Source organism: Nomascus leucogenys, chromosome 8 (genome assembly GCF_006542625.1).
Source record: "Nomascus leucogenys isolate Asia chromosome 8, Asia_NLE_v1, whole genome shotgun sequence".
Classification (NCBI taxonomy): domain Eukaryota; kingdom Metazoa; phylum Chordata; class Mammalia; order Primates; family Hylobatidae; genus Nomascus; species Nomascus leucogenys.
In genome coordinates this window covers 105,058,276-105,080,710 of record NC_044388.1, presented here as the reverse complement: position 1 = coordinate 105,080,710, position 22,435 = coordinate 105,058,276, and the positions used below count along the sequence as shown (strand labels likewise).

The following is a 22,435-nucleotide window of genomic DNA, read 5'->3' as shown; positions in this document are numbered from 1 at the left end:
AATGAATGAATAAATAATTTAACTTGCGGCTCTATAAGCAAGGGTATACAATTCTCCTAAGAGTTATAGGCCAGGTGTAGTCGCTCACGCTTGTAATCCCAGCACTTTGGGAGGCTGAGGTGGGCGGATCACCTGAGGTCAGCAGTTCAAGACCAGCCTGGCCAACATGGTGAAACCCTGTCTCTACTAAAAATGCGAAAATTCGCTGGGTGTGGCGACGGGTGCCTGTAATCCGCTGAGGTAGAAGAATTGCTTAAAACCAGGAGATGGAGGTTGCAGTGAGCCGAGATCTCGCCACTGCACTCCAGCCTGCGTGACAGAGCAAGACTCCATCTTTAAAAAAAAAAAAAGTTACAGGAGAACACAGTAACCACGTACCATGAGATTTCCATGTGTCTCCCAAGTTGGTGCTTCAGTTTTATAAAGCTCTTCAAACTGCTGTCTGTATTTTGAAACTAGTTCCTTCTCCAATTTATCAACACAGTCTGCATATTCAACCTTTAAAAAAATCAAGAGTAAATTATACCTAGAATAAAAGGTAAATATTCAAATAAATATTAATAAAATTATTAAGATGATACAGTGTAAAGAGAAGCAAGAGGACTAAACAAGCTTACCCTATAGGGGTGTCTTTCATCTTGGAAGTAAGTGAGAAGGTGTAAGACACAACGAAGAATACAGGTTCTTTCTTCATAATAATAATCTGCAATCTGAGGAACCCAAAGATTCAAAATCAGTTACCCACCTTTGCACATAGGAAACTCAAGTTTAAATTTACTGATAATTTCACTTAAAGATGTGGATGGAAAAGTTCAATTTATATAAATAAGGAATCACAGAAACGCAAACATACCGAATTAGGCCAAAATAAAGCAAAAGACATTCATAAACCAGAATATACAGGAGAAAGGAATGATTGTTTAATAATATATACGTTTCCAAAAATGTTTTCTAGCATGATTTCTCAGAGCATTCATGTAGCACACAATGCTATCAACTGGCAGGCCAAACACATAAAAACAAATATAAAAATTCCACTGATATAGGTCCTAAGTGCTTGTAACTAATGTACTTAGTTCTCACTAAATATAAAATAGGAAACTTCTTCAGAAGTCACAAATTCCATTTTAACATGAGATCCTAAGTGAGAAGGTTGCTGGAAAGGGACTAAAGAATAAAGAAATAAAGAAATACAAATTAATCCTGTTGGAGTCAGACCTAAAGAAAAAATATCCATGAACTTGTTCTCACCACCAGTAGCTGAAGAATCTCCTTGGGAGAAACTTCTCTACTGGGTCCAGTGGATAAAAGCATCATTTCACAAATGAGTTAATATGCTTCTTCATAAAGACCTCCATGCTTACCCAACAGAAGAGTCAAAAGCCAGCAATGCTCAGGAAAATGAGCAAGAAGCTGTCACTCAATTTTATATCAAAGAATAGAAATGGTGACTACTACTGACCTTCAGGATTAAGGCCTGGCTCTGCCTCTCATCTTGCAGTACTGTCTGAAAAGAAAAACAGAGCAGTTAAGAGGCCACCTTTTAGGCAAAATTCAAGTAATAAAAAAAGATAGATACCTTCACTTCATCCTTCAAGATTATAATTGCACATTTGTTTCTACATACACTTTCCACCTTACTTTTTACCCGAATGTACCCAAACCTGTGCTCAAATCCCTCCCCTTCTCCTCTGGCCTCAGTCCTCTTATGTAAAATGAGGGGCTGGGCAGGCTAGAAATTCTACCAAATCCTGGCCGGGCGCGGTGGCTCACGCCTGTAATCCCAGCACTTTGGGAGGCCGAGGTGGGCGGATCACGTGGTCAGGAGATCGAGACCATCCTGGCTAACACGGTGAAACACTGTGTCTACTAAAAATACAAAAAATTAGCCGGGCGTGGTGGCAGGCGCCTATAGTCCCAGCTACTCGGGAGGCTGAGGCAGGAGAATGGCGTGAACCCGGGAGGCAGAGCTTGCAGTGAGCCAAGATCGCGCCATTGCACTCCAGCCTGGGCAACAGAGTGAGACTCCATCTCAAAAAAAAAAAAAAAGAAAAAGAAATTCTACCAAATCCTTATCACCTCTAATAGCCCAAGATTCTATGATTAACATGTCAGTCTTTGACCTCTCCACTCCTCCAAGTATGAAGACAGATCTCAGCTTATGTGCATATATATTCTTTACTTTTTAAAGAGATAGGGTCTCACTCTTTTGCCCAGGCTGGAGTGCAGTAGTGCGATCACAGTTCACTGCAGCCTCAAACTCCTGGACTCAAGTGATCCTCCTGCCTCAGCCTCCCAAGAAGCTGGGAGTACAGGCACAAGCCATTGACCCCCAGGTCATGTTTTTTTAAAGCCTTTAGCAGGTCTTTCCTGAAGATGACTGTTCCTGATCACCTACCACCGATAAAAGAATTGGTGCCAAAATCCTACATTACCTAAAACCAACGGGAAAAAGGATAAAGGCAGAAGAAAGGGGCTGACATAAACCACAAACCTTTACTGAGTCCCAAGTACCCCTGTAGTCCTCTTGCAGGTAACACTGGAGTAACTGCACACTTTGTTCTTCATCAAGACCCTGAAACACAGAGATTTTAAGTAAGGAACAGCTCAGAAATCGCACACAGTATGCAAAGAATTTCAGGATTTGTCTTCTACAATGAACACAGGACTTGAATAAACAAAAATGCTTCTCAAAGATTCATAAAACATAACAACTCTGACTCTAACAGAAGACAAGAGCCAGTCACTGACATACAATTTTTATTACAATTAAATGTACATGCCAGAAACAACGATGCTTATTCACCAAGCGCATTAATACAGCAGTAGGCATGATGTGAGCTTCCAAAGTGACAAACTTAGTCACCTTAAAGACCACCACATGGCTGGTGAAGAAAACCCTATGATATGCAGTGAATGGATCAGGCAACTTTGACTTCTAACTTTCAGGGAGAAGAGTTGCAACCTGGGTATTTATAAAACAATTTAATCCCCAAAACAAAAATAAACTGAATTTTCACTATCACTAGCAATATAACCACGCACATCCACACTGCAAGTAATAAATTGAGCGAGTGCTAATTTTTACTCACCAAAAACTTGCTGATTCTTAAACCCAGTTCCTTCAATGGTGAAGCTACATCTTTATTAGCTTTCACTTTTTCAGCTGAACTTGGACTGTGAAAAGAACAGTGAATCATTTATTCATTCTCAATAGCTCACTGAGTTTAAAATAAAAATATTTTAAAATATTTTTCCTACAGACTATTTTCTGCCCTTCAGAAGACTATTACACACACACACACACACACACACACACACACACACACACACACATTCACCTCTACAGACTTCATAATACAGAACTGGTTATGCCTAAGCAACAAAACAAAACAAAAAAAAGTGGTTAAATTACAGTTATAACAATGTTATTTGCCGGGCGCGGTGGCTCAAGCCTGTAATCCCAGCACTTTGGGAGGCCGAGGCGGGCGGATCACAAGGTCAGGAGATCGAGACCATCCTGGCTAACACAGTGAAACCCTGTCTCTACTAAAAATACAAAAAATTAGCCGGGCGTGGTGGCGGGCGCCTGTAGTCCCAGCTACTCGGGAGGCTGAAGCAGGAGAATGGCGTGAACCCGGGAGGCGGAGCTTGCAGTGAGCCGAGATCGCGCCACTGCACTCCAGCCTGGGGCACAGAGCAAGACTCCGTCTCAAAAAAAAAAAAAAAAAAAAAAAAAAACAAAAAAAACAATGTTATTTGTAAATACATTAACTTACGTTATTTTTTATCCATACTACTACCCTGAAAGGCAAACATTACTATTCTCCTTTTACAAATGGAATTGCCAGCACTTAGAAAGGGTAAATAACTTACCAAAAATCCCACAGCTAATAAACAGTTGCTAAAATTTAAAACCAGGTCTGTGCCCGGCGCAGTGGCTCAAGCCTGTAATCCCAGCACTTTGGGAGGCCGAGGCGGGCGGATCACGAGGTCAGGAGATCGAGACCATCCTGGCTAACACGGCGAAACCCCGTCTCTACTAAAAATACAAAAAAAATTAGCCGGGCGTGTTGGCGGGCGCCTGTAGTCCCAGCTACTCGGGAGGCTGAGGCAGGAGAATGGCATGAACCCGAGAGGCGGGGCTTGCAGTGAGTCGAGATCGCGCCACTGCACTCCAGCCTGGGGGACAGAGAAGACTCCGTCTCAAAAAAAAATAAATAAATAAATAAATAAATAAATAAAACCAGGTCTGTGGCATACATACATGTATTAATATATTATCTGTAATAGCGCTGTCCACTGAAGGCCTAGGATTTATAACACTCCAATAGCAGGAGGCACATGCAGCACCCAGATCCTGCTTTATAATACCATTCTCTAATAAACAGGATTCCTTGGAGAATTGGTTGGTTCTAGAGCCAGGGCAAGGAAAATACAAGAAAATCTTGAAGCATCTTATAGTGAAACAAAGTACAGAAGGGCTTAAGAAACCAAAGTCCTTTCGGTATGAGATGACGTAATAGAAAAAAAAGAAAAGAAAAAAAGAAAAAAGGAAGGACAGGCCCAAACGACAGAGGCCAACCTAAAAGAATGCCCAATGGCCAAAGCTGAAACAAGGTATAAACAAAATATGAAATAAATAAAATAAACATATTTGAGTCCACACTGATATAAACTAATGAATAAATAAATAGGCTAGGGAGGGGCCAGAACAATGGCTCATGCCTGTAATCCCAGCACTTCGGGAGGCCAAGACAGGAGGATAGCTTGAGGCCAGGAGTTTTGAGATCAGCCTAGACAACAAAGTGAGACCCTCATCTCCAACAAAAATGAAAAAAATTAGCTGGACGTGGCTATATTTAGTACACACTTCCAAAAAATAAAATAGGAAAAGAGAAAAAAGTAACTTTACAGAGGAGAAACTTGGCAAATGCCTCCTTAACTGAGTGACCAAGATTAACATCACCAGTGATTTCATGTGGACAGCATGTACTCTCTGCTATGATGTGGTAAGAAGGGTAGCTAGGCCAGGCGCAGTGGCTCACACCTGTAATCCCAGCACTTTGGGAGGCTGAGGCGGGCGGATTACCTGAGGTCAGGAGTTCAAGACCAGCCTGACCAATATGGTGAAACCCTGTCTCTACTAAAAATACACAAATTAGCCAGGCATGGTGGCATGCACCTGTAGTCCCAGCTACTCGGGAGGCTGAGACAGAATTGCTTGAACCCAGGAGGCAGAGGTTGTAGTGAGCTGAAATCGCGCCACCGCATGCCAGCATGGGCAATAAGAGTGAAACTCCATCTCAAAAAAAAAAAAAAAGAAGAGCACCTCACCTCTGTGTATTCTTCCCTAAAACTCACAACCTCAGTCTAATAATAAGGAAAACATCAGACAAACTCAAATTGGGGGCATCCTACAAAATAACTGACCAGTCCTCAAACCTGCTCAAGGTCATGAAAATCAAGGTAAGACTAAGAGATTGTCACAGCTAAGAGGAGACTACAGGCACTTGACAACTAGGTTGGATCCTGGAACAGAAAAAAGATGGTAAAGAAAACAGTAGGCTGGGTATGGTGGCTCACGCCTGTAATCTCAGCACTTTGGGAGGCTGAGGCGGGCAGATCACTTGAGATCAGGAGTTCAAGGCCAGCCTGGCCAACATGGTGAAACCCCGTCTCTACTAAAAATACAAAAATTAGCAGGCATGGTGGCAGGCGCCTGTAATCCCAGCTACTCAGGAGGCTGAGGCAGGAGAATCGCTTAAACCCAGGAGGTGGAGGTTTCAGTGAGCCAAGATTGTGCCACTGCACTCCGGCCTGAGTGACAGAGGGAGACTCCATCTCAAAAACAAAAACAACAACAACAACAACAAAAAATAACAGACACTGGGGGCGGGACTGGTGGCTCACATCTGTAATTCCAGCACTTTGGGAGGCTGAGGCGGGAGGATCCCTTGAGGTCAGAAGTTCAAGACCAGCCTGGCCAACATAGTGAAACTCCATCTCTACTAAAAACAGAAAAAAATTAGCTGGGCATGGTGGCGGGCACCTGCAATCCCAGCCACTTGGGAGGCTGAGGCAAGAGAATCACTTGAACCCGGGAGGTGGAGGTTGCAGTGAGCCAAGATTGTGACACTACACTCCAGCCTGGGCGATAAGAGCAAAACTCCATCTCAAAAAAAAAAAAAGAACAGACACTGGAATGAGACCACCAGGTTCAAATCCTGGTTCTACCACTTACTAGCTGTGTGACCATGACAAGTTACTTAACCTCTTTGTGCCTCAGTTTCCCCATTGGTAAAATGGAAACAATGATAAGAGTACCTAAATGTGATAATATAGTGATTATCTTTTTAAAAAGTCCATGTATTTTAGATACATAGTCAAGTATTTGCAGATAAAATAACAAGGTATCTGGAATTTACTTCAAGGTAATTACGGGGGAAGAATTAACAGACAGATGAATAACAAGGAAAAGTTCATCATTAACCTAAGAGAATGAAAATGGAAAGTAAAGATGTAATACTTTCAAAAGAAGTACAAAAGTAGAAGGGAAATGAGGGTGACTTAGACTACAATGCATAACAGAATGAGATCTGGACTAGGAGTCAAGATCAAATAAGCCCAGCCCTACAAGCTGCATTCTCTTTATTTGTAACTACTTTATATTTTATTACTATGTTTTCCACTACCCAATAAAAAGATCTATATATTCACCCAAAGAATAAAAGTAGTAACTATCTCAAAGGGGTGTTGTGGGGATTAAATAACTTTTGATAAGTCAGGTGCTTAGAGAAATAATTGTTACATAGTTAACACTACACAAGTGTCAGTTGTTAGTATCATCCTTCACTGCTATCTCCCACCAATTAGTGCTCACACAGACACTGTGGAGTCTGAATAAATATTAGAAAATTCGTTGTTTAATAAATTCTCATCCCCACACATAGGTCACAATTATATTCTACAATACTGTATTTCTAGAAGGAATTTCCTTTTCTTTTGGTCAACAAAAAAATAAATGTACCCTACTGTTTTCCACTGGTAAACTAAATTGTATTATCTCTGGTATACATAACCCTACAATATCATCAAAGCATACAGGAGGATGGTTTCATCCATGCCAGCTTCCTTAGGGGAATTACTTTAACCAGACACCTGGAATTGCCATACCTGGGAGGTTTGTAGTAAGAAAGCCCCTCTAACAATCGCCGCCAATGTTTATTCAGTTCTGCCTCAATCTGACTCTGGAAAAGAACAAGGCATTTATACAAATGCAGTATTTTTTTTTTTTTTTTTTTTTTGAGATGGAGTCTCACTCTATCACCCAGGCTGGAGTGCAGTGGCACAAACTTGGCTGACTGCAACCTCCGCCTCCCAGGTTCAAGTGATTCTTGAGCCTCAGCCTCCCGAGTAGCTGGAATTACAGGTGCCAGCCACCACATCCAGCTAATTATTGTATTTTTAGTAGAGATGGGGTTTCACCATGTTGGCCAGGCTGATCTCGAACTCCCCACCTCAGGTGATCTGCCCGCCTTGGCCTCCCAAAGTGCTGGGATTACAGGCATGAGCCAAGGCACCCGACTGCAAATGCAGTTTTTTGTGGTTTTTTTTTTTTAAGACAGAGTCTCACTCTATTGCCCAGGATGGAGTGCAGTGGCGCAATCTTGGCTCACTGCAACCTCTGCCTCCTGGGTTCAAGCAATTCTCCTACCTCAGCCTCCTGAGTAGATGGGACTACAAGCACGCCACCACGCCGGTCAGTTTTTTTGTATTTTTAGTAGAGATGGGGGTTTCACCATATTGGCCAAGCTGGTCTTGAACTCCTGACCTCGTGATCTGCCCGTGTCAGCAAAGTGCAGAGATTACAGGTGTGAGCCACCACGCCCAGCCCAAATGCAGTTTTATTAATAATCAGACTCGGCCAGGCGCAGTGGCTCATGCCTGTAATCCCAGCACTTTGGGAGGCTGAAGCAGGCGGATCCCCTGGGGTTGGGAGTTGGAGACCAACCTCACCAACATGGAGAAACCCTGTCTCTACTAAAAAATACAAAATGAGCTGGACGTGGTGGTGTATGCCTGTAATCCCAGCTACTTGGGTGGCTGAGGCAGGAGAATCACTTGAACCTGGGAGGCAGAGGTTGTGGTGAGCCGAGATTGCACCAACGTACTCCAGCCAGGACAAGAATGAAACTCCGTCTCAAAAAAAATAAAAAAATCAGATCAGATTCCAGAATCACACTAAGTATTACACATTCCTTTGAGTGTTTTTAATATGCATTTTTCCCCACAGTTGAAATCATTTTGAATACAGAATTCTGTAACCTTCTTTTCTTTGCTTAACATTATAACATAATGACTTAACCTTATTATGAAAGTCTTGATAAACATACTTTCAAGTTGCTGCATAATACTTGTATCTAGTTGGTAGATCATAATTCATTTATCATTCCTCTGTTTGATATACTTAAGCTGACTGGAATTATTTAATAATATAAATGATGTTGTGGTGAAGTTTTCTTTGTTGTTTTTGGAGACAGGGTCTTGTTCTGTCACCCAGGCTGGAGTGCAGTGATGCAATCATGGCTCACTGCAGCCTTGATATCCTGAGCTTAAGCGATCTTTCCACCACAGCCTCCTGAGTAGCTGGGATTATAGGTGCCCATCACCACACCCAGCTCACTTTTGTATTTTTAGTAGAGATGGGGTTTCACCATGTTGGCCAGGCTGGTCCTGAACTCCTGATCTCAGGTGATCCGCCCACCTTGGCCTCCCAAAGTGCTGGGATTACAGGCATAAACCACCACGCCTGGCCTGTGATAAAGTTTTATGTGCAAAACTTTTTCAGGAATTTTTTAAAGATACATTCCTAGAAGCAAAATTATCAAATGAAGGCATATCAAAAAATGCTAAGGCTCTAAAATAAGTAACATTAACTCTGTTAATGATAGTAACAACAATAAATGAGTGTCATCTTAACACTTTATCTTCACAGGGTCAGAACACCCAAGAATCAACATGAAGAACTGTCCTTTATTGATTATATACTTAGAAATGGCCTAGAAACCAGGCCAGGTGCAGTGGCTCACATCTGTAATACCACCACTTTGGGAGGCCAAGGTGTGTGGATCCTTGAGCCCAGGAGTTTGAGACTAGCCTGGGCAACAAGGTAAGACCCCATCTCTACAAAAAATACAAAAATTAGCCAGGCGTGGTGGCTAATTTCTGTGGTCCCAGTTGCTCAGGAGACTGAAGATCACTTGATCCTGGATATCGAGGCTGCAGTGAGCCAAGATTGTGTCACTGCGCTCCAGCCTGGTGGACAGAGCGAGACCATGTCTCCAAAAAAAAAAGACTAGAAACCCCTGCCTCTATGATCAAGGCTTGAGAACCCTTTTTTAAATTTAATTAATTTATTTATTTATTTTTGAGACGTAGTTTCACTCTCATTGCCCAGGTTGGAGTGCAATGGCACGATCTCAGCTCACTGCAACCTCCACCTCCCAGGTTCAAGCAATTCTCCTGCCTCAGCCTCCCGAGTAGCTGGGACTACAGGCATGCACCACCATGCCCGGCTAATTTTATATTTTTAGTAGAGACGGGGTTTCTCCATGTTGAGGCTGGTCACGAACTCCTGACCTCAGGTGATCCGCCCGCCTTGGCCTCCCAAAGTGCTGGGATTACAGGCGTGAGCCACCGTGCCTGGCTGAGAATCTTTCTTAGGTTGAGGTAGCAGAATGATATTTGTACCCCTACTCTCAGCAGCCAATCAATGAACACAGGTATCTTTTCATAAAAGGAATCAATGAAATACAAAGGTAGATTTAGAAGACTTCAGCGGCTAGGCTAGGTAGTCTCATTTCAGCAAAGAAGTAGGGAATGCATAATGTTTATAAAGCTTTTTGCTTTTTTGAGCTGGGGTCTCGATATGGCTCCCAGGCTAGAGTTCACTGCAGCCTCAACCTCCCAGGGTCAAGCAATCCTCCCACCTCGGACTCCTAAGTAGCTGAGACTACAGACATGCACCACCATGCCTGGCTAATTTTTAAAAAATTTTTTTGTAGAGACGGGGTCTTGCTACGTTGCCAGGACTGGCCTTGAGCTTGTGCACTCAATTGATCCTTCCGCCTTGGCCTTCCAAAGTGCTGGGATTACAGGCATGAGCCACTGCATCTGACCATGTTTATAAAGTTTTAGGAATAAAACAAATTGTTTACACCAGGCACAGTGGCTCATGCCTGCAATCCCAGCACTTTGGGAGGCTGAGGCAGGCAGATCACCTGAGGCCAGGAATTGAAGACCAGCCTGGCCAACATGGTGAAACCCCATCTCTACTAAAAATACAAAAATTAGCCGGGCATGGTGGCATGCATCTGTAATTCCCAGCTCCTTGAGAGGCTAATGCAGGGAATCACTTGAACCCAGGAGACAGAGGTTGCAGTGAGCCACGATCATGCCACCGCACTCCACCCTGGGCGAGAGACAGACTGTCTCAACAACAAAAAAAACGTAGCCGGGTGTGGTGGCTCATGCCTGTAATCCCAGCACTTTGGGAGGCTGAGGCAGGCAGATCACCTGAGGTCAGGAGTTCGAGACCGACCTGGCCAACATGGCCAACATGGTGAAACCCTGTCTCTACTAAAAATATAAAAATCAGCAGGGCGTGGTGGCAGGCACCTTTAATCCCAACTACTGGGGAGGCTGAGGCAGGAGACTCACTTGAACCCAGGTGGCAGAGGTTGAGGTAAGCCAAGATCGAGCTACTTACACTCCAGCCTGGGAGCAAGACTCCCTTCTCAAAAAAAAAAAAAAAAAAAACTGGCCGGGTGCAGTGGCTCACACCTGTTATCCCAGGACTTTGAGATGCCAAGGCAGGTGGATCACCTGAGGTCAGGAGTTCATCACCAGCCTGGCCAACATGGTGAAACCCTGTCTCCACTAAAAATACAAAAATTAGCCAGGTGTGGTGGCGTGCACCTGTAATCTCAGCTACTCAGGAGGCTGAGGCAGGAAAATTGCTTGAACTTGGGAGGCGGAGGTTGCAGTGAGCTGAGATCATGCTATTACACTTCAGCCTGGGTGACAAGAGTGAAACTCCATCTCAAAATAAATAAATAGGCCAGGCGTGGTGGCTCACGCCTATAATCACAGCAATTTGGGAGGTCAACAAGGGCAGATCACCTAATGTCAGGAGTTCGAGACCAGGCTGACCAAAATGGAGAAACCCCATCTCTACTAAAAATACAAAATTAGTCAGGCTTGGTGGTGCATGCCTGTAATCCCAGCTACTCGGGAGGCTGAGGCAGGAGAATCGCTTGAACCTGGGAGGTGGAGGCTGCGGTGAGCCGAGATCACGCCATTGCACTCCAGCCTGGGAAACGAGGGAAACTCCGTCTCTAAATAAATAAATAAATAAATGCGTTTACTTCCCACATTAAAAAAAAAAAGTGTTTTTGTAACAAAAGCTACACAAAGAAACCCAGAGAACTCACTCAAGAACACCACCACTTACCAGCTCTCTCAGAGCTGACCTTCCAAGCAGAATAGTCCACAGTTCTCTACTGCTCCTGCAAAATGAGAGACCAGAGGTAATTCTCCTCCTTTTGATCATACAAACTTGTACACTGCCTCACAGCCATTTTGTCTACTCTCTAAAAGCAAAAAATCTCAATATACAAAACGATTTGTTAAATTTTTGGAAAGTAATCTTGTTATATAATAACACTGTTAGGGCTGGGCGCGGTGGCTCATGCCTGTAATCCCAGCACTTTCGAGATGGGCGGATCACGAGGTCAGGAGATCGAGACCATCCTGGCTAATACCGTGAAACCCTGTCTCTACTAAAAATACAAAAAATTAGCCAGGCATTGTGGCGGGCGAATGCATCCCCAGCTACTTGGGAGGCTGAGGCAGGAGAATGGCATGAACCCCGGAGACAGAGCTTGCAGTGAGCCGAGATCGTGCCACTGCACTCCAGGCTGGGCGACAGAGCAAGACTCCACCTCAAAAAAAAAAAAAATAATAATAATAATAATAATAATTGGTAGAAGTTTAATGTTCAAAATAAAAATTAGGAAACTAAAACATAAGATTTTAACCTGGTCAGACACAGTAGCTCATGCCTGTAATCCCAGCACTTTGGGAGGCTAAGGTGGGTGGATCACCTGAGGTCAGGAGTTTGAGACCAGTGTGGCCAACATGGCCCCATCTCTACTAAACAAAAACCTCGTCTCTACTAAAAATATAAAAATTAGTCGGGCATGGTGGTGGGTTCCTGTACTCCCAGCTACTTGGGAGGCTGAGACACAAAAATCGCTTGAACTCAGGAGATGGAGGTTGCAGTAAGCCAAGATCACACCACTGCACTCCAGCCTGGGTGATGCTGTGTCTCTGTCTCAAACAAACAAACAAAAAAGGAAATTCTCTCAGTAAATAGTTATTAAAAAAAAAAAAAGTTACTAAAGGGACAGAGATTGTATTTTGTCAGATCACCTAGAATAGTAATCTGTAATAATCAACACTGCTTAGAAAGCCTATCTGCAGAGAGAGAAGGGATGAAAAGGTCCTAAAATATCCTTAACATTTTGCAAAAAGAATGCAAGCTATGGCTGGACGTGGTGGCTCACGCCAGTAATCCCAGCACTTTGGGAGGCTGAGGTGGGTGGATCATGAGGTCAAGAGATTGAGACCATCCTGGCCAACAAGGTGAAACCTCGTCTCTACCAAAAATACAAAAATTAGCTGGGCATGGTGGTGCGTGCTTGTAGTCCCAGCTACTCGGGATGCTGAGGCAGGATAATCGCTTGAACCCGGGAGGCAAAGGTTGCAGTGAGCCAAGATCGCATCACTGTATTCCAGCCTGGCGACAGAGCGAGACTCCTTCTCAAGAAAATAAGAATGCAAGCTATGTTAACCACAAGTTTTGTAAAACTGAAAAACAGGCTGGGCATGGTGGCTCACACCTGTAATCCCAGCACTTTGGAAGGCCAAGGCAGGAGGAGTACTTGAGCCCTGGAATTTGAGACCAGCCTAGGAAACATGGTGAATCCCTGTCTCTATAAAAAAATACAAAATTAGCTAACGTGGGCCAGGCACAACAGCTCACACCTGTAATCCCAGCACTTTGGGAGGCTGAGGTGGGCAGATCACTTGAAGTCAGGAGTTCGGGACTAGCCTGGACAACATGGTGAAACCCCATCTTTACTAAAAATACAAAAATTAGCTAGGCATGGTGGCACACGCCTGTAGTCCCAGCTACTTGGGAGGCTGAGGCACAATAATCACTTGCACTCAGGAGGCGGAGGCTGCAGTGAGCTGAGATCGTGCCACTGCACTCCAGCCTGGGCGACAGTGCAAGACTCTGTGTCAAAAAAAAAAAAAAATTAGGCCGGGCGCGGCAGCTCACGCTTGTAATCCCAGCACTTTGGGAGGCCGAGGCAGGCGGATCACAAGGTCAGGAGATCGAGACCACAGTGAAACCCCATCTCTACTAAAAAAAAAATACAAAAAAATTAGCCGGGCGTAGTGGCGGGCACCTGTAGTCCCAGCTACTCGGAGAGGCTGAGGCAGGAGAATGGCATGAACCCGGGAGGCGGAGCTTGCAGTGAGCCGAGATTGCACCACTGCACTCCAGCCTGGGCGACAGAGCGAGACTCCGTCTCAAAAAAAAAAAAAAAAAAAAAGGCCGGGCACGGTGGCTCACGCTTGTAATCCCAGCACTTTGGGAGGCCGAGGCGGGCGGATCATGAGGTCAGGAGATCGAGACCACGGTGAAACCCCGTCTCTACTAAAAATACAAAAAATTAGCCGGGCGTGGTGGCGGGCGCCTGTAGTCCCAGCTACTCGGAGAGGCTGAGGCAGGAGAATGGCATGAACCCGGGAGGCGGAGCTTGCAGTGAGCCGAGATTGCGCCACTGCACTCCAGCCTGGGCGACAGAGCGAGACTCCGTCTCAAAAAAAAAAAAATTAGCTAGTGTGGTGGTGTGCACTTGTGTTCCCAGCTCCTGGTGGGGGGCTGATCATGTAGGAGGCTCCACCAAGCCCCAGAGGGCGAGGCTGCAGTGAGCCATAATCACAAGTGATCAAGGAGGACCACCTGAGCCCAGGAGTTCGCGATTAGCCTGGGCAATACAGTGAGACCTTGTCTCTACAAAAAATACAAAAATCAGCCAGGCATGGTGGCGTGTGCCTGTAGTCCTAGCTACTTTGGAGACTGCGGTGGAAGAATCAATTGAGTCAGGGAGGCAGAGGTTGCAGTGAGCCAAGATCCTGCCACTGCACTCCAGCCTGTGTGACAGAACAAGACCCCTTCTCCAAAAAAAAAAAAAGACTAACTGTAACACAAAGCACTCGCTCTGTTTTAAAATTGTCAGCCTGTAATCCCAGCACTTTGGGAGGCCGAGGCCAGCGGATCACCTGAGGTCGGGAGTTGGAGACCAGCCTGGCCAACATGGTGAAAACCTGTCTCTACTAAAAACACAAGAAATTAGCTGGGCGTGGTGGCGGGCGCCTGTAATCCCAGCTACTTAGGAGACTGAGGCAGGAGAATCCTTTGAATCCAGGAGGCAGAGGTTGCAGTGAGCGAAAATCGGGCCAGTGCACTCCAGTCTGGGCGACAACAGTGAGACTCTGTCTCAAATAAATAACTAGTCTTTCAGTATTTTCTCATCAAAAGAGGTTTAAACACAACTAAAATTTATACATCTCTTTCCTACTGGTTAATGCTTTAAAAGCAACTTCAATTCTGCTCAATGAATAGCCACCAACTCCCACATGGCACACTGGAATCACTAATCATTTTTCTGATAACAAGACAGTATTCAGGCCGGGCATGATGGTTCATGCCTGTAATCCAGCACTTCAGCACTTCAAGAGGCGGAAGAGGGCAGATCACTTGAGGTCAGGAGTTCCAGACCAGCCTGGCCAAAATGGTGAAACCCTGTCTCCACTTTAAATACAAAAATTAGCCGGGTATGGTGGTGCACATCTGTAGTCTTATCTACTGGGGAGGCTGAGGCAGGAGAATCACTTGAACCTGGGAGGCAGAGGTTGCAGTGAGCCGAGATCGTGCCACTGCACTCCAGCCTGGGCAACAGGAGCGGAAAAAAAAAAAAAAAAAAGGAAGGAACAGTAGTGACAACACTGCCCCAACACTGCTAGCACAAAACGGCAGGGGAGGAAAAAGCAAACTGCTCCTCACAAGGTTCATTCCTTGTCCGGTGAAACTGCAAAGAGGTCTCAATTCCAGCCGAGAGGTGAAGGAAGTGGTATCAGAGAGCATGGGCAATATGTGTAATAAGTATTTACTGACAGCCTATCATGCATGCTCTTCTAGGTGCTGAGAATACAGTGGTGGCCAGGCGCAGTGGCTTACACCTATAATATCAGCACTTTGGGAAGCCAGCAGGATCACTTAAGCTCAGGTGTTCGAAACCAGCCTGGGCACCATAGCTAGACCCACATCTCCAGAAAGCATCTAAAAAAAATTAGCCAGGTGTGGTGGTGCATACCTGAAGTCCCAGCTAATCGGAAAGCTGAGGTGAGAGGATCACTTGAGCCCAGGAGTGACCCATATTGCAGTGCGCCGTACTGCGCAACTGCATTCCAGCCTGGGCAACAGAGCAGGATCCTGCCTCACCAAAAAAAAAAAAAAAAAAGGCCGGGCACGGTGGCTCACGCCTGTAATCCCAGCATTTTGGGAGGCCAAGGCAGGCGGATCACAAGGTCAGGAGATCGAGACCATCCTGGCTAACACGGTGAAACCCCGTCTCTACCAAAAATACAAAAAAAAAATTAGCCAGGCGTGGCGGCGTGCGCCTGTAGTCCCAGCTACTCAGGAGGCTGAGGCAGGAGGATGGCGTGAACCCGGGAGGCAGAGCTTGCAGTGAAGCAAGATCGCGCCACTGCACTCCAGCCTGGGCAACAGAGCGAAACTCTGTCTCAAAAAAAAAAAAAAAAAAAAAAAAAAGAGAGAGAATACAGCAATGAACAACATAACAAAAAAGTGGGGAAAACGGTTGGGCGCGGTGGCTCATAGCTGTAATCCCAGCACTTTGGGAGGCCAAGGCGGGCAGATCACGAGGTCGAGAGACTGACCATCCTGACCAACATGGTGAAACCCCGTCTCTACTAAAAATACAAAAATTAGCCGGGCGTGGTGGCGGGCGCCTGTAGTCCCAGCTACTTGGGAGGCCGAGGCAGGAGAATCGCTTGAACCTGGGAGGCGGAGGTTGCAGTGAGCCGAGATCGCGCCACTGCACTCCAACCTGGGCGACAGAGGGAGACTCCGTCTCAAAAAAAAAAAAAGGTCGGGAAAACACTGCTGGCACAGGGAAGGGTAAGAGACAGGGATGCTTAATTTTAAGGAGGGAGGGTGGTGGGAAGAACGAAGACCTTCGAGCTGCAATGTTGAAGACAGAGGGAGGCGTGGTGGTCTGGTTATAGCACTAGAGGCACGCAGACTTCAGCCTGAATTCTCTCTTTATCACTTAGCTAGCTCTGAGCCGGACTTCTGAGTCATCTGAAATAGAAGGCGCCTCTCGGAGTTGCGAGAATTGAATAACTCTTGGGAAGCGCTCCACCAGGGTCTGACGCCAGAAAGCACTTTGTCAGAATTGTAGCTTTCGTATATAATATTTCATCTTCTTGTCCCTAAAGCCTAGTTCAATCCCTGAAATCTCTTGGAGGATTTGGACATGCTGGCTGACTGATTCAGTGCAAGAAAAGAACGATTCGAGGCGCGGAGAGGGCAGAAGCCGCAAGCGTGGCTCTGCTCAACGCGAAACAAAATCCTAACAAGAACAGATCGCGGGAGAGGTTGGGGAGCCAGCAGAGCGCACTCGACGCCGGGGCAGGACACTGGGAGCCTGCAGCAGGGACGTGGGTGGGGGGTACCCCAGGCGACCGCAAAGCTCCCCGTGGCTCGAGGGAGCGTCACGGCCGGAGAAGGAAGCGCGGGTGGGGCGCTAAGAGACGCGCCGGAGGCGAGAGAGGAGGAAGGCAAAGGGCCCTGGGTGAGGAGACGGGAGGCCGAGCGCCGAGGGAAGAGGTGAAAAGCCGGCCCCCCTCCTGAAGAAGACTTCAGATCCCCGCGCACGGGGACCGTCTGGACGTAACCGCCTCCCGTCTCGGTGCCCGTCCACCCAGCCGGGGTTGGCCCTGCCACCGTCGCCACATCCCGCCTCCAATTCCCGCCCCGCTTCCGCTCGGCTTTGACCCCGCGCTTCACAGCCACCCCGGTCCACTCGACCCGCTCCGCACCTCACACACAGCCCGCCTGCGGCCGCCGCCATCTTCGCGCGCGCGCGCGCGCCCTAACCCCGCCCCCAGACGCCAGGCCCACGTGACCGCTCGCCCCCGGATCTGGAGCGTGGGCGGGGATTTCGTCACGTGACGTTACCGCGGGGCGGTGCCAAGATGGCGAGGCCCAAAGAGGTGAGGATCCGGCAGCGGGGGCGGCTGTAACTGAGAGGAAGGCTGCAGAGTGGCGACGTCTACGCCGTAGGTTGGAGGCTGTGGGGGGTGGCCGGGCGCCAGCTCCCAGGCCGCAGAAGTGACCTGCGGTGGAGTTCCCTCCTCGCTGCTGGAGAACGGAGGGAGAAGGTTGCTGGCCGGGTGAAAGTGCCTCCCTCTGCTTGACGGGGCTGAGGGGCCCGAAGTCTAGGGCGTCCGTAGTCACCCCGGCCTCCGTGAAGCCCCAGGTCTAGAGATATGACCCGAGAGTGCCCATCTCCGGCCCCGGGGCCTGGGGCTCCGCTGAGTGGATCGGTGCTGGCAGAGGCGGCAGTAGTGTTTGCAGTGGTGCTGAGCATCCACGCAACCGTATGGGACCGATACTCGTGGTGCGCCGTGGCCCTCGCAGTGCAGGCCTTCTACGTCCAATACAAGTGGGACCGGCTGCTACAGCAGGGAAGCGCTGTCTTCCAGTTCCGAATGTCCGCAAACAGTGGCCTACTGCCTGCCTCCATGGTCATGCCTTTGCTTGGACTAGTCATGAAGGAGCGGTGCCAGACTGCTGGGAACCCGTTCTTTGAGCGTTTTGGCATTGTGGTGGCAGCCACTGGCATGGCAGTGGCCCTCTTCTCATCAGTGTTGGCGCTCGGCATCACTCGCCCAGTGCCAACCAACACTTGTATCATCTTGGGCTTGGCTGGAGGTGTTATCATTTATATCATGAAGCACTCGCTGAGCGTGGGGGAGGTGATCGAAGTCCTGGAAGTCCTTCTGATCTTCGTTTATCTCAACATGATCCTGCTGTACCTGCTGCCCCGCTGCTTCACCCCTGGTGAGGCACTGCTGGTATTGGGTGGCATTAGCTTTGTTCTCAACCAGCTCATCAAGCGCTCTCTGACACTGGTGGAAAGTCAGGGGGACCCAGTGGACTTCTTCCTGCTGGTTGTGGTAGTAGGGATGGTACTCATGGGCATCTTCTTCAGCACTCTGTTTGTCTTCATGGACTCAGGCACCTGGGCCTCCTCCATCTTCTTCCACCTCATGACCTGTGTGCTGAGCCTTGGTGTGGTCCTACCCTGGCTGCACCGGCTCATCCGCAGGAATCCCCTGCTCTGGCTTCTTCAGTTCCTCTTCCAGACAGACACCCGCATCTACCTCCTAGCCTATTGGTCTCTGCTGGCCACCTTGGCCTGCCTGGTGGTGCTGTACCAGAATGCCAAACGGTCATCTTCTGAGTCCAAGAAGCACCAGGCCCCCACCATCGCCCGAAAGTATTTCCACCTCATTGTGGTAGCCACCTACATCCCAGGTATCATCTTTGACCGGCCACTGCTCTATGTAGCCGCCACTGTATGTCTGGCGGTCTTCATCTTCCTGGAGTATGTGCGCTACTTCCGCATCAAACCCTTGGGTCACACTCTACGGAGCTTCCTGTCCCTTTTTCTGGATGAACGAGACAGCGGACCACTCATTCTGACACACATCTACCTGCTCCTGGGCATGTCTCTTCCCATCTGGCTGATCCCCAGACCCTGCACACAGAAGGGTAGCCTGGGGGGAGCCAGGGCCCTCGTCCCCTATGCCGGTGTCCTGGCTGTGGGTGTGGGTGATACTGTGGCCTCCATCTTCGGTAGCACCATGGGGGAGATCCGCTGGCCTGGAACCAAAAAGACTTTTGAGGGGACCATGACATCTATATTTGCGCAGATAATTTCTGTAGCTGTGATCTTAATCTTTGACAGTGGAGTGGACCTAAACTACAGTTACGCTTGGATTTTGGGGTCCATCAGCACTGTGTCCCTCCTGGAAGCATACACTACACAGATAGACAATCTCCTTCTGCCTCTCTACCTCCTGATATTGCTGATGGCCTAGCTGTTACAGTGCAGCAGCAGTGACGGAGGAAACAAACATGGGGAGGGTGAACAGTCCCCACAGCAGACAGCTACTTGGGCATGAAGAGCCAAGGTGTGAAAAGCAGATTTGATTTTTCAGTTGATTCAGCTTTAAAATAAAAAGCAAAGCTCTCCTAGTTCTAGTTTTGCTGATATTTATTTTATTATTTTATTTTTTTTTGAGACAGTTTTGCTCTTGTTGCCCAGGCTGGAGTGCAATGGTGCGATCTTGGCTCACCACAACCTCCGCCTCCCAGGTTCAAGCGATTCTCCTGTCCCAGCCTCCTGAGTAGCTGGGATTACAGGCATGCGCCACCATGCCCAGCTAATTTTGTATTTTGAGTAGAGACAGGGTTTCTCTATGTTGGTCAGGCTGGTCTCGATCTCCCGACCTCAGGTGATCCACCCACCTCGGCCTCCCAAAGTGCTGGGATTACAGGCGTGAGCCACCATCCCAGCCTTGCTGATATTTAAAAAGAAAAGAGGCTTAAGGGATAGTCCAGCAACTCAAAGAACCTGAGTGTGCTGTAGAGCCCCCTCTTTTGCCCTGCAGCCTCGGAGGAGGCCAGAGTGGACACTGGAGGGAGTAAAGCATAATGGTTAACACTTTAGTCTCTGGGTCAAACTAATCTGGTCAGAATCCTTGGCTGTACAGCTTCTTACTAACTTTGTGACCTCGAATGGCCGGGCACGGTGGCTCATGCCTGTAATCCCAGCACTTTGGGAGGCCGACATGGGCGGATCACCCGAGGTCGGGAGTTCGAGACCAGCCTGACCAACATGGAGAAACACCGTCTACTAAAAATACAAAATTAGCCAGGCGTGGTGGCGTATGCCTGTAATCCCAACTACTAGAGAGGCTGAGGCAGGAGAATCACTTGAACCTGGGAGGCGGAGGTTGAAGTGAGCCGAGATCGCGCCATTGCAGTCCAGTCTGGGCAACAAGAGCAAAACTCCATCTCAAAAAAAAAAAACAAACTTTGTGACCTTGGGTGAGTCACTTAGCCAGGCTGAACCTCAATTCCCTTGCAGATGGGAGTAATGACAGCCCACACCTCACGGGGTGTTGTGAGAGTCCAGCCTGGAGCCCACCCTTGATAAGCAGTCAGAAAGGGAGTCATTTTTACCAAAGACCAGTCCTCATCTTAGTGAAAAGCCGAAAAGCTGGGCAAACCACTTGGAAACCAGAGTGACCTTTGCTCTCCTGGCTTCACTTGGAAGTGGAGAACCCCTGAGGGAAAGAGCAGAGGGCTAGGAATTACTGAAGGGAGAGGTGGGTCAACTTTGGCGGGGTTGAGGGAGGATCAGATCCTGCTTGGGCTGGATCTTGTTTTAGCCAACCCCACCCCGCCTCTAGTGTCCCACTGAGTGGTGTCCATAGAGAAAGATGGGCTGAACAGCACCAGGACCTCATCAAGGGGTCCTTCTTAAGACCTTTTCACGTTCTAGTCCTATCCAAACCTGTGTTTGTCTTTTCCCAAGGTAGGAAAGATCCACAGGGGCTGGGGGAGTTTCCTGAGAGGTAAATGACTCTATGAGGGGTCCACGCTGCAGCCTTGCTCTCTGGGAGGACAGGCTCTGGGAATGCCTCATTCCCCACCCTATCCCCCAAGGCTAGCACAGGGCACTGACAAGGAGCAGGAAATCAGTAGATTTGGGAGTCCATCTGCACTGTGTCCCTCCCAGAATTGTACACTGCACACATAGTGAATGGATAAACATTTTCCGTCACTAGGAAGATAGCACAGCAAGATTCCTGAGGCTGGACAAGGTTCTCCCTTTCTCCCCAAGCTTGGGAAGACGTCAGAGGAAGTGAGAGCTTTGGTCCACCAAGGCCAGAAGCCCGGAGCAGAGCTCCAGGGAGCGAAGCTTCTGCTTGAGAATCACTGCCATGTCCTTTCCCTCAGAGGAGAGTATTGAGACATTTCTTTGGGACTCAACGGAGACACTTCCCTTCTCTCAGGCTCCCTCCTTTTGCTTGCAAAAGGAGACAGCAAAATGTTGGTGAAAGAGCACCAGCTTTGCCCCACAGACTCCCAGGGTGGCCTTGGGAAAGGGCTCTATCCTCTGGGCCTTGGGTTGTCCATGTATATAGTTGGGGGATAGGCTACATCAGGGTCACAAACTCAAATGACTGCCAAGGCCAATCAGGTAACACAGTGAACAACAACAGAGGACCACAGTGAGCCTCTAAGCGAGCTCCAGCCAGTAGCTACCATGCTAGAGTGTAGGCCCCATGTTGTCAATTGCATGCTCATTCGAGGAAGCTTAGGAACCTGGATTGTTATGTGGAATCTTCAAGTTTTTTCTTAAATGCTGAGGACTGGCCAGGCGCAGTGGCTCACGCCTGTAATCCCAGCACTTTGGGAGGCCAAGGCGGGTGGATCACTAGGTCAGGAGTTCAAGACCAACCTGGCCAAGATGGGGAAACCCTGCCTCTACTAAAAATACAAAAATTAGCCGGACGTGGTGGCAGGCGCCTGTAATCCCAGCTACTCAGGACACTGAAGGAGAGAATTGTTTGAACCCGGGAGGCAGAGGTTGCAGTGAGCTGAGATCTTGCCACTGCACTCCAGCTTGGGTGACAGAGCGAGACTCTGTCTCAAAAAAAAAAAAAAATGCTGAGGCCCAGACAAAATGTGTCTGTGGGCTAGAATCAGCCTGTGTTCCCCAGTTTGTAGCCTCTGGGCCAAACCTCAGCTAAGGAGGTTTTAGATTTGGCAGTTGTTCTGAAGGTCTGAGTGCCTGCCAAGCATGCCCAAACAGGAAGGGCCCCTGAAGGCCCTAGTCTGGCCCCCTTACTGGACGTGGGAGGAAACAGGCCCAGAGGAAGGAAAGGCCCTGGCCTGAGACCAGAGAGCAAGTTGCTTACAGAGCCAGGACTAGAACCTGGAACTCTGGATTCCTAGCTCTGGGCATCTCTGCTCCCCAAGAAGAGAAGACGAGGCAGTGTCAAGGTTAGGAGCACGGGCTCTGCATGAGGCTGACCCTGCTGAACAACTGAGCAGCCATGTGACTTGGGCAGGTCATTTACCCCTCCTTGGCTCAGCGTCGTCTTCTGTACAGATAATAATGGCACTTACCTG

The 22,435-nt window shown here is 47.9% G+C and overlaps 2 protein-coding genes across 3 annotated transcripts in view; one reads left to right on the top strand and one right to left on the bottom strand.

Annotated features, from left to right (window-relative positions):
* Positions 1 to 17,333, bottom strand: part of NUP188 (nucleoporin 188) — a 65,499-nt gene extending 48,166 nt beyond the window's left edge. Inside the window, exons 1-8 of one of the 2 annotated variants that reach the window (XM_030817982.1) lie at positions 17,263 to 17,333; positions 11,516 to 11,570; positions 7,177 to 7,250; positions 3,093 to 3,177; positions 2,495 to 2,575; positions 1,463 to 1,507; positions 618 to 710; positions 379 to 498 (exon numbers count right to left, since the gene is read on the bottom strand). In XM_030817982.1, coding sequence (XP_030673842.1) covers positions 379 to 498; positions 618 to 710; positions 1,463 to 1,507; positions 2,495 to 2,575; positions 3,093 to 3,177; positions 7,177 to 7,250; positions 11,516 to 11,570; positions 17,263 to 17,294 — 585 coding nt within the window. In that variant the 5' untranslated portion in view covers positions 17,295 to 17,333. The remainder of the gene's footprint in view (positions 1 to 378; positions 499 to 617; positions 711 to 1,462; positions 1,508 to 2,494; positions 2,576 to 3,092; positions 3,178 to 7,176; positions 7,251 to 11,515; positions 11,571 to 17,262) is intronic. The other variant, XM_030817981.1, reaches the window with a different exon arrangement.
* A 69-nt stretch (positions 17,334 to 17,402) lies between these two features.
* On the top strand, positions 17,403 to 19,486 carry DOLK (dolichol kinase). Its single transcript, XM_003264225.4, has one exon. The coding sequence runs from the start codon at positions 17,713 to 17,715 to the stop codon at positions 19,327 to 19,329; it is 1,617 nt and encodes a 538-aa protein (XP_003264273.1). The 5' UTR covers positions 17,403 to 17,712; the 3' UTR covers positions 19,330 to 19,486.
* Positions 19,487 to 22,435: the final 2,949 nt, after the last annotated feature.

Excerpts from the sequence above, each read along its gene's own strand:
- DOLK (XM_003264225.4), top strand. The coding sequence starts at position 17,713 with ATGACCCGAGAGTGCCCATCTCCGGCCCCGGGGCCTGGGGCTCCGCTG.